This window comes from Penicillium longicatenatum (assembly GCF_028827895.1).
Source record: "Penicillium longicatenatum strain IBT 33135 chromosome Unknown contig_2_segment0_segment0, whole genome shotgun sequence".
Taxonomy (NCBI): Eukaryota; Fungi; Ascomycota; class Eurotiomycetes; order Eurotiales; family Aspergillaceae; genus Penicillium; species Penicillium longicatenatum.
Window position 1 is genome coordinate 6,637,491 of NW_026643120.1, and position 13,366 is coordinate 6,650,856.

At 48.0% G+C, this 13,366-nt stretch overlaps 6 protein-coding genes across 6 annotated transcripts; 3 read left to right on the forward strand and 3 right to left on the reverse strand.

Moving 5' to 3' along the window:
- Positions 1-744: 744 nt before the first annotated feature.
- On the reverse strand, positions 745-1,704 carry N7484_004998 (uncharacterized protein; the record flags this gene model as incomplete). The annotated part of the gene is made up of 1 exon (XM_057115418.1): positions 745-1,704. One exon carries the CDS (start codon positions 1,702-1,704, stop codon positions 745-747), a length of 960 nt encoding a protein of 319 aa, XP_056975558.1.
- A 930-nt stretch (positions 1,705-2,634) lies between these two features.
- On the forward strand, positions 2,635-3,077 carry N7484_004999 (uncharacterized protein; the record flags this gene model as incomplete). The annotated part of the gene is made up of 3 exons (XM_057115419.1): positions 2,635-2,769; positions 2,819-2,891; positions 2,956-3,077. 3 exons carry the CDS (start codon positions 2,635-2,637, stop codon positions 3,075-3,077), a joined length of 330 nt encoding a protein of 109 aa, XP_056975559.1.
- A 466-nt stretch (positions 3,078-3,543) lies between these two features.
- N7484_005000 (uncharacterized protein) lies at positions 3,544-4,014 on the forward strand (the record flags this gene model as incomplete). The annotated part of the gene is made up of 1 exon (XM_057115420.1): positions 3,544-4,014. One exon carries the CDS (start codon positions 3,544-3,546, stop codon positions 4,012-4,014), a length of 471 nt encoding a protein of 156 aa, XP_056975560.1.
- Positions 4,015-7,942: 3,928 nt separating this feature from the next.
- N7484_005001 (sugar porter family MFS transporter) lies at positions 7,943-9,749 on the forward strand (the record flags this gene model as incomplete). Its single annotated transcript, XM_057115421.1, has 3 exons — positions 7,943-8,159; positions 8,218-8,333; positions 8,394-9,749. The coding sequence occupies 3 exons, from the start codon at positions 7,943-7,945 to the stop codon at positions 9,747-9,749; spliced, it is 1,689 nt and encodes a 562-aa protein (XP_056975561.1).
- Positions 9,750-9,998: 249 nt separating this feature from the next.
- On the reverse strand, positions 9,999-11,003 carry N7484_005002 (NAD(P)-dependent oxidoreductase; the record flags this gene model as incomplete). Its single annotated transcript, XM_057115422.1, has 2 exons — positions 9,999-10,895; positions 10,956-11,003. The coding sequence occupies 2 exons, from the start codon at positions 11,001-11,003 to the stop codon at positions 9,999-10,001; spliced, it is 945 nt and encodes a 314-aa protein (XP_056975562.1).
- A 430-nt stretch (positions 11,004-11,433) lies between these two features.
- N7484_005003 (putative DSBA family oxidoreductase) lies at positions 11,434-12,453 on the reverse strand (the record flags this gene model as incomplete). Its single annotated transcript, XM_057115423.1, has 6 exons — positions 11,434-11,506; positions 11,576-11,892; positions 11,966-12,093; positions 12,155-12,195; positions 12,252-12,330; positions 12,420-12,453. Coding segments are annotated over 6 exons (672 nt in total), but the record flags the coding sequence as incomplete, so codon positions are not given.
- Between the last annotated feature and the right edge of the window lie 913 nt (positions 12,454-13,366).

The following is a 13,366-nucleotide window of genomic DNA, read 5'->3' on the forward strand; positions in this document are numbered from 1 at the left end:
GCAGCCCTGCAGGGATTAGATCGTCAACTTCACTCAATCTCAATAGCGATGCAGCTAGTAGAAAACGCGCCTGGTCAGCACTAAACTCTTGGAACGCTTCAGTTCTCCGTATCGGGATGTGAGAAGATTATTTAACAAGTACGGAGACCTGGAAATGAGTACCATAGGTCCAGCAAATAATAGTAAGCTATGATATTCCCCATGTGATCAACGAGAAATCTCAATGCATCATGTTCCAAGGGCTTGGCGGGGTAGTGGGATGTGATGGGGGAGCAGTGGCAACAAAAATAGCACTGACAGCTTGATCGCGACAGCAATTGCTTCTGATCCCCTCCCATGTGCATTCTTGGCTTTGAATTTGACTGACTGGCTAGCAAAGGTCGTGAACACTTTTGAAAATTCAAGACAGGATCAGAAGGAGCCGTACTATGATGCTTCACCGTACGCAATGCCGATCACTACGAGGTACTCTGAGGTCTATTTTTACAAGTACAGCTCGCTTATTGAGTACGTTATTCATTACATCACATGAGGTAATTCACATTGGGTTTCCAATAATTGGAAGTTGACTAACCGTACAGGTATTCTTCACTTATCTTTAGGACGATGAATTTACCTTCTCTATTCTAAAATTGACTTTATTTTCCAAGGTTGATATCAAGTAGATATCTGACATGTGTTGCCTCTCGTTCCACCAGGCGCCAATTGCCGTCTGTCCTCAGGGTCAAGTCATGCTTCATCCATTTAGTTGGTAGCCTCCTCCGAACAGGTATCCATGAAGGAATCTTCTTCTCCAGATGGGTAGGAGCTTTGATCGTTATAATACCATAAGTAACCTGCTGTACCAGCGTCTGTGTGGGAGTCGGTGTCGAAGTCCATGCAGTAGATTCCCTCAGTGTTGAATTTCTTGTTCTGGTTTGTGTACTGATCCGACATCTTATCAATCACTTCTTGGCCGCCCGCCTTGGCTCCCACGTTGAGGATGTCTTCGTCTGTTGATTCTTGCAAATCTTCAAACACGTATCCACCATACAACTTGTCCCCCGATTTTTCAGTGACATTGTCATCGGCATCTTGCACCGATGAACGTTTCGTTGTCGAGTTGCTGCGGAAATCGTGGTTGATCGGAGTCGCATGGATATGGTGAAAGATTCGCGTCTGATTTGACGCTCCAGTCTTTTCGACCTTGCTGTACCACATGCGGTGGCAGGTCTGATTGTTCTCACACGAGGTGTCGGCGATATGGATCGGCAGTCCATCGCCAGAGTGGAATGCAGTCTGGACCTGCTCAAACATGCTTGCTCCGCCCCCAATGCTGGGGTAATGGAATTTGAAATGTCCGTCTGCGTCGTCGTCCAAAGCCAAGCTTCGTTTATCGCTGAGAGCTGCGCCCAGCAGATTGATGAAGACTCCAATGCAGGCAAATCCAATGGCAGCTACACAGACTGGTAGAGCGGCCGGGTTGATTCCGGACAGGGTGCAGCTGCCGGTGATTATAGCGCCGAGCAAGATTGCTGCGTTGCCCAGATATCCTACCCGAGAGCGTTCAGCAAGACCGGTGCTTCCATCCCAGCCTGAATGAGGGTCGACTTCTCCAGGTGTGCGGATGGCAAGATCCTGGCTGGTGCTCGGCAGGGCTGTTACTGCAGCCACGAGCACTACTAGGGCGGCCAGGTTGAGGCAGGCTTGCTTGGATAGATGCATTCCGAGGATCTCCTTCTTCGTGAATGGTACTGATGGTTTGCCTACAACCTCAGGGGAACATTGTCCTTTATATGTTCACCAAGCCTTTCTATAGATCTTGTCTGGTCGTGTCCAATTGGTGAGGCATTTTTGAGATTTTCGAGGCTATGACTATCCTGTTTGACCTGGGGCTGTGGTTTCATCTGTTGATTCCTTCTTCCATCGATTGGTTCTTTCCCCACTGTTATCCAAGACTGTTGAGGTCATGGGTCGGGCCAGGAATTTGTGGATACTACTGTTATGATAAGTTTTCAGTGTATATACCTGGTCCACGCCGCACATACGACTTATTCTAGCCCCCAAGTAGTTCATTTAGTTATTCTATAGCCCGAACAAAGGATTATGGATCGGCAATTCAACAAAAAGTCGTGGTCCATGACGCATGCGCCACTTGTCGCAGCCCCTATTACCTCACTCACCCCTTCCACAGCCCGAACGAAGGATTAGAGATCAGCAAGATAACAAAGCAATCTCAAGCTTTACTAAGCATTTCTCACTCATTGCACAGGCATAGATCAAGCGAATGGTGAGAGATCAGCAAGGTAACAAGGAATAAATTTTGGCCCATGACGCAAGCGCGACTTATCTCAGCCCCCGGGGCCACCAGCTCACTCGGCTCGGGCGAAGGAATAGAAATCAAGGTCACAAGCAACCCCAAGCCTTACCAAGCATTCCTTACCCACTGTACCGACAGCCTCGTGGGAAATAATGTAATCGATTTATGCATAATTACGCCCTTGAAACTTTGGCCCGTCTGGACCGACGTATGTATTAGTTTCGATTGTAGAAATATAAATACTCGATCAAATAAGGCATCTTGACCAAAATAAAACAACATCAACTTACCAGAACCTCCTATTGTCAAAGAAGCACTTTCAAGCATCAATCAGCATGCAGCTTTTCCAAACCGTGCCCGCGTTGCTTCTGCTCAGCACTGCGAATGCTTACACCTTGACCTTCTATGTCGGCTCTGAATGCAATAGCGAAGAACTCGAAGTTGTGAACAACGTTGGTGGCACATGTCTTGTATGTTCACCGGACATGAATACCATGCATTTCTAACAAATATCTATAGTCGACCGGTCTCAGTGGCACCAATGCCCAGTCAGTTGAGGTTACCAAAGAAGACTCCGACTCCGATAACCAAGGTGAGCTTCTTGTGTCTTCAGCTCTCTGTAATTCAATGAGCTCTAATCTAATGTGCTATTCCAGAAATCGCGTTCCACCAATCGGATGATTGTACCGGACAGACACTCACCCTAACAGAATCAGGATGCGTCAACATTGATACCGCAGGCCTCGTAGCCAACTCATACAGAGTGGATACTGCTTAAGCTTGTATTGGATGTTAACTCTGATCCTGATTCCTGGTCGTGGCGAAGACAAAGCAGGTTGTCGTTGGCCCCCTGGGTGGCAATACTTGTGCTGCACCAAACTGCAACAAGGCTGTGAGAAGGGCGAGTTGTCACTTTCTAGTTTAAGTTTGCAAACATTCCAAGTGCTGTAAATCAAGTATTTTTGAATTCAGTTATCCGAATGGGATTATTTTAATTCCAAGTTGTAAAATTGAGTGGAATTATGTGCTTTACTCAACTGTGTTGTGGAACTAATCTCTATCACTCCTGCTCAATGTACTGTACTGTACTTGCATCCCTTCCAAGTTTTGGACCCACAACCCCACTTAACTGTTATACAGTACACATCGTGTATAAATATATAGCCTTGTCCCAAAATCCCTTGCCCCAACTTATTCTTTCTCTTTCAATTTTCTCAGCCCATCCAAGCTCACATCTTATCAAAATGGATATCCCAACCTTTGCCTCATGCTTGAACATCGTGATACACATTATCCTTGCCTTTGCGACTCTCGCCGCCGCCATTGCCCTGATTTATACCGCAGGCTGCTCCCTGGGTTATCCGTTTGGCCAACTTCTCCTGCCATACATTCAACAAGTCATGTCAGACACACGCAATACCCAAACGCATGACCAACGGGCTTCTCCTCAACCTGAGTCATCCAAAGATCAGGGCCGAAATTTCTCAGAGGATAAGTTAGCACGCATTATTGGGGCAATGATTGCGTTCTTTTTCAGTTTTACGGCTTTGATGATTGAACTTTTCTTGGAGGGACAGAAGGATATCACTGGAGAGGCTAATGGGTGGGATCTTTGGCGCATGAGTGCGGTCTTGATGCGAGTGTGCGTGGAGGGTGTTTTGACATTGGTTATTTTACGGGTGATCCGATACTCCGTGTTAAAGATGTCGCGTTAACGATTTCCTGTCTTCATGGTGGAGAGACCGGCTTATTTACTTGGCTACTATAAGCACACGGTTCTTCAACTGCGCGGTATGAATAAAAATCGACTCCTGCGAGCTGCCCACCTCTCAGAGCATTACCCTTGCAGCTGTGGGACGATGGTATGTATAATGATATGTATAATGATTATGTTATGAAGTTAATTTTCTTAACATCTTCGTCTTCTACTAAGCCTTTATAAGTGTCAAGAAGACCATATTTACCGTGGAGTCGATCGTGATCATAATTCTGCTCGGATGCTCGGATAGATCGACCGCATGAGCTACCCAGCTGATTAAGCTCTCAACCGGACGTATATGGTCTGCTGTACTCTTTTCTTTGTTTCCAATTCATATTGATAAATCTTGTAGATGACCCATTACCTCAGAATCAGATAATGTCTCAGGTGGTGGCCCGTTTTCTTCAATCTCGTGCTTCTAAGCTCTCCATATCAATATAACTATCTTGCCCATCAGTCTCATCTTCAACTGCAATATCTTCCTCTATGTGATCCAATGATTGACTAAATGGTATAATATCATCACGACCAAACTTCTCATTGCTTAATTAAATAGAACTTTTGAATCTCACCACTTAATTCAGGCTTAGAAACTGGGTGGCCGGTCTTGGTACAGTAAATTCAAGAAAAGGTGGGTCCATCCAAGCGGGAGTGTGCTATAAGCGGATGTGCTATAAGCGGATGTACTACAAGCGGGTGTGCTATAGGCGAGAGTGTGCTATGAGCGGATGTACTATAAGCGGGTGTGCTAACTCTGGCATAATTATTACTACATCTCTCTGCTCTACTAAGACTGAGTATCGGAAATTAGTATTTCCGTGTTACCGATTATTCGTTGTAGTCAGGAAACAACCAAAGGTGAAATGCTCACTATTAGCAGCCTTGGCTACGAAGTCAGAGCTGGAGGCAAAGCACCATAAGAGAACAGTAATTCTGGCGGTATTATGAGTGATATTATAGGGCTTCATAAGCGTAGCAGCCAGGGTGGGAAAGCGCAAGGTTTTGACGAAAAGCTCGCCGAATTCTTTTGCTATATCTCACTTCTCACCGTGTGGATTCTAAGTTTTAGGGGAAGATTTTGCGTCATTGTCCAAGAACAAGCTTTGGTCTCCAATTACTCACTCAGGCATATGATCGGCGCCCAATAACTAACTGACTACATCTACTGTACCAAGTCTCCAAGGAAGCACTAAGGAGCCAGTCACAGTGATTCTGAACCTAATATGTGGGAGTAAGACCCACCTATGAGGGGAACATGCCATGTTGTACAATTTACGGAGTCCTGGAGTACAGAGTACGGGGTACTGCTTGTAGCACAGATCATTCTTCCCCAACTCGACACGTACATCAGTCGTGAGACCTTGTTTGATCGTATGATCCGTCAATTGGAGTTGCGTGAGAGAAAACAGGGAACGGGTTATCGTTTCCGGTGAGGCGCTGTTCTCTTCCCTTCGAAACCCATGGATGAAATCTAGAAATGCCTTGGATACGTTTGTTTCCTCAAAAATCTCGTTTCAACGTTTCTGGGCTCTGATATGTGAGGTCATTGCGGGGATTTGAGTCTGCACGTATTGACATCACAAACATGTACTCCAGATGTTGTACATGGAGACCTGGCACGAAGCGGAGCCCCGTTTCATATTGAAGCGGAGAGCGTTTGCTACGTCGTACGGTTATGATTTTCATGAAATTTGCTGTATTAGGAGATGATGGAGCCAGGTACAACATTCGGACCGCGAAATTAAAATAATTGGATTTTGATTATCTTGTGTCCACGTATCCGTAGATTAGATGCATCTAGATGTTTGTATGCCATTTTTTATGTGGAAATTGCGTTTGCATTAGTATCTTTCTCAGTCATTATTGTACTTCTGGCTAGTATGCAATGGCGTGTTACGCATGTTGGCGACCGCCCGACCACTATTTTCCGTACATCCTGCAGTATTCGAAAAATCCTGCAGCAGTAGAGAAAGCGAGGGAATTACCAACGGAGATAACCAGAATCATACCGATTGGACCTCTGCAGGCCCGTGTCGAGCCTCGTGTGGTTTAGGAAGGAGCGTTTGAGCAGGTCCCACCAAGCCCCTTTTCTCAATTTTGGATTTCGGATTTTTCACTTGTCTGAGATGGCCTGACCCAAAACTTTGCCTAGCCTGTTCACCGTAGATCACCGAAGGGGGATTAGTCTCAGTGGGTCTGTGAAAATTGAGACGATGGTTCCGTCGTTGACCCACTTCAAAGGCGATCCCGTACTGACTCGGGATGCCGAGAATGCAGAGTTTTGCATTGCCGGGTTTTATTCTGAGTGGGAAATGAACAAAGAAAAAATGAGAGAAATCACATATGGACTACAATGCCAGCATAAATTGTAGAACACAAAAAGCTCACGATATTCAAGACATGCAGAGATTCTTGCAGGCTCCTGCACCAGATCCCGTGCGGGCATTGATCCCGAGTCGGTCGGACTCGGGACAGGGACAGGGACAGGTCTTCGGTGTGCCGAATTCGTCAGGTGGGGCCCGTGAAATGCTCAACAGATCGGAAATCTCTGCGCGGGAGTAGACCGAAGCCACTCACCGGGTGGGTCCCGCTTCATTCAACTGCATACACCGAGCTACAGTTGTCTGTGCTGCCGTGTTCTTATCAGTTCAGTTTGAATGCATATCATTTTGATGCTTCACCGGGATTTCTATATAACCTAGACTCATACCCAGTATTTCTATGAAGCTTTTGGGCAAAACTTTATCACTACGTAGAAAGATGGGTGTTGATAGATCCCTCTCGACTGTGCCAAGCTTGGCTGGACGATCGTCGTTCTGAGACCGGCTCGGGTGTCGGTCTTATTTGCAGTGAAGAATCAAGGGCGACCCACTCAAATCAGCGTAGAATGGTTTTTTTTTAGTACACCTAGGCAATGGAATTTTACTGGAAATTTGAATTCGGAACTTTCCCTTTTGCCTGCAGAATACATCCATAGTGCGTAGAAAATTTCTTCAATGCGCCCACACGGTTCGGTGGCGGACAGTGACTCCAGCTACTGTACAGTAGTGTAAGTAGCTGTACAGTAGTGTAAGACTTGACTTTGCTTGTACAGAGCTCGTATAACAATTTAGCCATCCTCGGTCCAAACCGACTAATCTAGTAAAGAAGGTAATGGAGACTCGCTCTAGTTTCCTTTATTCATCATGACGTGGTGTTGAGGGCTTTTCTGTTTTTCTCCCGTCATCGACATCGGCCGATCCCTAACTTGGTGGTCATACCCACGGACACTATCCGTTGCTCGGCCAGGAACCACATTCTCATTCGCTCTTCCGAGACCCAGTTACTGTTTTTCGCAGGTTTCTAGAAGGTGGCAAGTGACTTCGGCTATTGTTGTGACATGCCAGACAATCTCGAATTATGAACGCTGGCATGCGACCTCAGACATGCATTCAGGAATCGTAAACATCAACAAACGTTGGTTATGCTCGTCTTGAATAGAATATGCTCTGATAATATACATTCTAGTTTTCACAAAGAGAACTGGATAGATGAATGCGATACAGTAGGGCTAGAGTCCTGTACCTACCCCGTTTGCAACTCACGTGGACAACCCGCGAATGTCTCCCTTTCTCCACCTTCTCCACCCCAAGAACCCTCCAAACAGTATGGAGTTATGTGCCCATGGAGTGAAATTTCCTCCGCCCCATTCCGATTCCAAACGTGGGACACGAGATCCGGGCCCCCGTTTTGCCTGCCATGGTACCCCAAGGGGGACGGGGCTCCGTATTTATTTCACGGCGTTTCCCCCTTCCTGGATGGATTCGTTTGTTTTTTCTTTCCCATCCCTCTAGAGATCTTCAAACCCTTCCAGCATCAACCACCTGGATAGGTCTCTTTTCACAATGGGCGTTGGAAACCTCATGTCAAAGCTCAAGCCGAGCTCTGAGGCTCAGGAGTCTCAGTTCTCCTCGCAGGCTGCTACCCCTGCTCGTGCCGACTCCACGGTCGAGAAGGATGACACCATGATTGATGATAGCCCTGTCAAGTACTTGACATGGCGTTCATTCATCTTGGGCTTGTGTGTCTCCATGGGTGGTTTCATCTTCGGTTACTCTACTGGTAAGGTTTCACGACAGCTTTGGTCAACGGCTGGTCACAGTGCTAACATGATATTCAGGTCAAATCTCTGGTTTCACCTCCATGACCGACTTCAAGATACGCTTTGCGGAGTACAATGCTTCCACTGGTGAATATGCTTTCAGCAACGTCCGCAACGGTCTGATCGTTGGTCTGGTATGTTTCCATACATCTAACTGCAGCATGTATAGAAGACTAACCATGTTTCTTCTATAGCTCTCTATCGGAACTATGATCGGTGCCCTCGTCGCTGCCCCCATTGCGGACCGCATTGGCCGCAAGTATTCCATCTCCTTCTGGGCTTTGATCAACATGGTCGGTATCATTGTGCAGATCGCCAGTACCGACCAGTGGGTGCAGGTCGCCATGGGTCGTTGGGTCATGGGTCTGGGTGTCGGTGCCCTGTCCAGCGTTGTCCCCATGTACCAGTCTGAGTCCGCTCCCCGCCAGGTCCGTGGTGCCATGGTCAGTGCTTTCCAGCTGTTCGTCGCCTTCGGTATCTTCATCTCCTACATTGTCAACTTCGGAACCTCCCGCATTGACTCGACTGCCTCGTGGCGTATCACCATGGGTATCGGTTTCGCCTGGCCTCTTATCCTGGGTGTCGGCACTCTGTTCCTGCCCGAGTCCCCCCGTTTCTCGTACCGCCACGGCCGTGTTGAGGAGTCCCGCAACGTTATGGCCAAGCTCTACGGTGTCCCTGTCAACCACCGCGTTGTTGCTCAGGAGATGGCCGACATGAAGCAGAAGCTTGATGAGGAGCTTGCCGTCGGCACTGCTCCCTGGCACGAGATTCTCACCGGTCCCCGCATGTTCCACCGTACCATGCTTGGTATTGCTCTGCAGTCCCTGCAGCAGCTGACCGGTGCCAACTTCATCTTCTACTACGGTACCTCTATCTTCGCTGGTGTCGGTCTCAGCAACTCCTACGTCACCTCCATCATTCTGGGTGCTGTCAACTTCGGTATGACTCTGCCCGGTCTGTACATTGTCGAGCACTATGGTCGCCGTAAGTGTCTGATGATCGGTGCCGCCTGGATGTTCATCTGCTTCCTGATTTGGGCTTCCGTTGGTCACGAGATTCTCTCGGCCACTCCCTCCGCCCACAGTGCTGGTGTTGTCATGATTGTCTTCACCTGCTTCTTCATCGTCGGTTTCGCCACCACCTGGGGTCCTATTGTCTGGGCCATCTGTGGTGAGATGTACCCCTTCCGCTACCGTGCTACCTGCATGGGTGTTGCCACTGCCGCCAACTGGACCTGGAACTTCCTCATCTCCTTCTTCACCCCCTTCATCTCCAGCGCCATTGACTACCAATACGGTTACGTCTTCGCCGCCTGCTGCTTCGCTGCTATCCTCGTTGTCTTCTTCTTTGTCAACGAGACCCAGGGTCGCACTCTTGAGGAGGTTGACACTATGTACGTCCTGCACGTCAAGCCCTGGAAGTCCTCCAGCTGGGTTGCTCCCGAGGGCATCATTGCCGACATCCACGCTCCTCACGAGCCCAAGGCTACTGAGGGTGGTGTCGGTGAGAACCAGCACCACGATGCTGAGATCACCGAGGAGGAGTAAGCTTCTCGCCATATTGGAAACAAAAAACAAAATTCCATTGGAAAACAAAGTCATTTTGAGAATGACTCAAATGTATTAGTAGTTAATGATTTTCTGTGGACATAAACTCACCTTTTGCTACGGCTTCTCCAAATAGACGGGAGACGAGTTTGAAATGAAATGGCATTGAACCATGATTGCACATGAAACAATTTATTTTTGCATCTGTATAAAATAAAACTCTAGATAACTACGATATCAACCAGATGATCATTTCTGATTACCAAACTCCAAACCAGCCTCCTTCCGCGCAGCACCATAAACACCCGCAATATCACCCTGCACACCCTTCTCCTCCTTAACGACAGACAGCAAGTGATCCGTAACCTCTACATTCCGCATCCGCTGTCCACCCTCCTTAGCCAAGGCAGAAGCATGTCTTAAATCCTTCCGCGCGAGATCAACAGCAAACAAAGGCTCCTCACGCATATAATAATCCCCCGACACCATGCGGTTCGCATACTTAGCAAACGGCCCCGGCGCAAACAACTCAATCCACTCCTTCAACGGCTCCACGCCCAATCCCGTAGTCTCAGCAGCAGTCAAGGCCTCAGCAAGCACACCGACCGTATTAAGAATGAATGTATTTCCAATAACCTTCATCGTAGTCGCGCGTCCAACGTCAATATCAGCCCCAGTCCCAGAAGACAGGTCAATCGACTTTGCAGCTGTGACACCCTCGTAGAATGGGCGGGCCTTTGCGATGGCGGCTTGTTTACCAGCGGGCACGACGATCAGAGCACCGATATCTGCCATGTTCGGGGCACCGAAGACGGGGCTTGTGACGAAGGATGCGCCGCGTGCTTCGTAGGCTGCTTCTGTGCGGCGGGATGTATCGGGGTGCACAGTTGAGCAGTCGACAACTGTCTTGTTGGAGAAGTCGATTGAAGTGTCAGCCAGGACGCCGGTTGTGATGGAGTCGAGGGCTGCGTCGTCGCCGACGCAGATGAAGATTATGTCGGCGTCCTTCACGGCTTCGGGGAGTGTGCTTGCTACTTTCACATTGCCTTCTAGTGTGGCGGCGTGGGCGGTTGCGCGGGCGGTTGTGCGGTTGTAGAGAGTTAAGCTTGCTTGGGGGCCTTTTTTGGCGATGTTGGTGCTCATGCCCTGTGGTTTTTGTTAGCTCTGGAGTATGGATGAGCTATGCGTGGAGTGCTGGTTACTTACCCGGCCCATGTTGCCGAGGCCAATGAAGGTGACGTTAGTTCCAGACATTGTGTAGATTGCGATTGAGTTGTTTATGCAGAAAAAAATATCAATAATTGAGGTGAATGGCCGGTCTTTAAATCCAAGCTTCGAACGTGGGGCAGACGTGGGGTAATGGAGATAAGTTGGAACGGGCTTAGTTCTTAGCCGGGCTTCCGAGTTGCATGAACTTGAGATCACAATTACATGAGAGGCTGAGGTCTAGGTCTTTATACTATTGGTCCACGAGGAGACTCAATCGTGTTTATCAATATATTACGTGTTTCTTGTCTTCGGCAACGATAATTGTTAAGCGACGCCCTCCGTAAACCGCCGTGACCAGAGTTGCGGCTCGCACGGCCCGGTCGTTCCGCACGGTGCACTTCTGTCCCATACTTCCCTTCCCGCACTCACCCTTGACGTCGTCACTCTCATACATGTCAGTTGAACTGACTCACAGTTTCGCCTTCTCCTTCTCGATGATAGCGATATCCTGGAACGGCAAGCCCAGGTACTGCCACATATACGCAAACCTAGCGAAAGTTAGTCCCTTCGAACCAAAACAAAACAAGATCATAGAGTAAGATTTTCTGCCCACATACCGATCACTCCCAAAGAAAGGCTCCTCCTTGCCCTCCGAGTTTCTCACCCAAAACCAAGGCGCCCCGTAAGCGCCCAAATCAAGCGCTTTCTGCGTGTTATCCGTAAGCGCTTGCTTATACTCCGGACTCGACGCCGCGGCTAGAATCTTCTTGATATCCTCATCGGAGAACCCGTGGCTTTGTAGAAGTTTCGCCAAGTTCTCAGGCTTGCTAACGTCGATGTTCTTTTGATACATCCACTCTGACAGGGAGAGAAATGTCTTTTCGAATAGTTCGCGACTATGGTTGTTTTTGATATAGATCAAGCAGCGTTGGGGCTGGATTTTGTGAGTAATTATCCATTGATACATATTTGGTACCAAGAACTTGACCAAGGGAATTATTATTTACCATGATTGAGAGAATGGGGAAGAAATCCGGAGTCTTGTTTTGTGAAGTGCCGAAGTAGTTGCATGCCCGTTGCATGTCGAATTTGCCATATGCCGCTTTGGCCGGCAATGTCCAAGGAGGTTTATTGCCTGAATAAGATCGGTTAGCGGAGAAGGAATATTGAGATATTAGACATTGATTGATTGATACCAGAGGCAACATTGACACCTCCTAAGAAGATCGGATGAAGCCTGCATCGAAATTAGAACGTCATTTTATACCCTGGAAGAAGTGTAATGCCACGCACTCGACTTCCACTCCATGCGACTCTAGTGCCTTCCGATTCCGCCGTAAGTAGAGTGCTGCGAAGTATGAGTACGGCGAGACTAGTAGCGTAGTTAAATTAGCATTGCACCGGCTCTGAGATGTATGCATGCGCATGAGGCATTGCTCCCCTTTTCTGGTGGGGACCTACCGCAGTCGATGTACGCGTCTATCTTGGCTGTCATTTTCGTTGATTTTCTGGCGCTTATTGGTTCTTTGGGCAGGCACTGGTGATGGTGCAATCACTGGCGCATTTGTAACGGGGGTTGTTCGTATATAACGGCGCGTGGCCCGAGGTGGAGATGGGCCGAGGCTGTGGGTCTGATGAGTGATCAGGAAATCGGGCTCCCGCAATAAGATGTTTACTGCAATACCCGATCAAAAAATGAATTCTTCAAGACTGTATATTGTGTCTCGCTGTCATAATTGAAGGTATTATTATTCTGGCTCTTTTTTGGTTTAATGTTTTTCTGTCTTCTTTTCTCTCCAAATATTATTAACAAGAGGGTGGAGGGGAATGTAAGCAAGTATGGCTCCTTACTCACGTGTGGTTCCACTGAGAATAGTTCTTCAAACGAATGCTTTGTAGACCCCGACTCCCCCACGGCTCCCCACCTTGGTGGAGGACCAACTTGGGGGTGGCATGGCTGCGTCGATCACTAGGTCTAATGTGACCTTGGTCCCCATTAGTGGATCGGGGGCCAAGTATGATGTGTATCACCAAGCAGGCTCATTTCACATGTCCAGCCTTGACGCCGCATTGAAATCCAAGGCTCGCTAGCCTTTGACCACGTCTCTTCACTGTCCTTTTGAATCTTCACAAGGCGGGGGACTCTGAAGTTACATTTGCTTGATCAGCCTCCACTGAGAGTTTCTTCACGTCTGGAGAGGCTGTCCTCGTCTTCTCTCTTGGAATTTTCAGATTAAACATCTTGAAGTCTTCGATATTGTCCCGATTGTTCTCGAGCGAAGTTTCTTAGACCTGCATTTAGCCTTGGCAAAGGCTGCATGTTAGTCACAGCCTTGTCCATTGCAACACCTCGTGGTACTCAATAATGAGTGATTTTTTTCCTTTTTGAGGCGTTTTTTTTTTTTTGA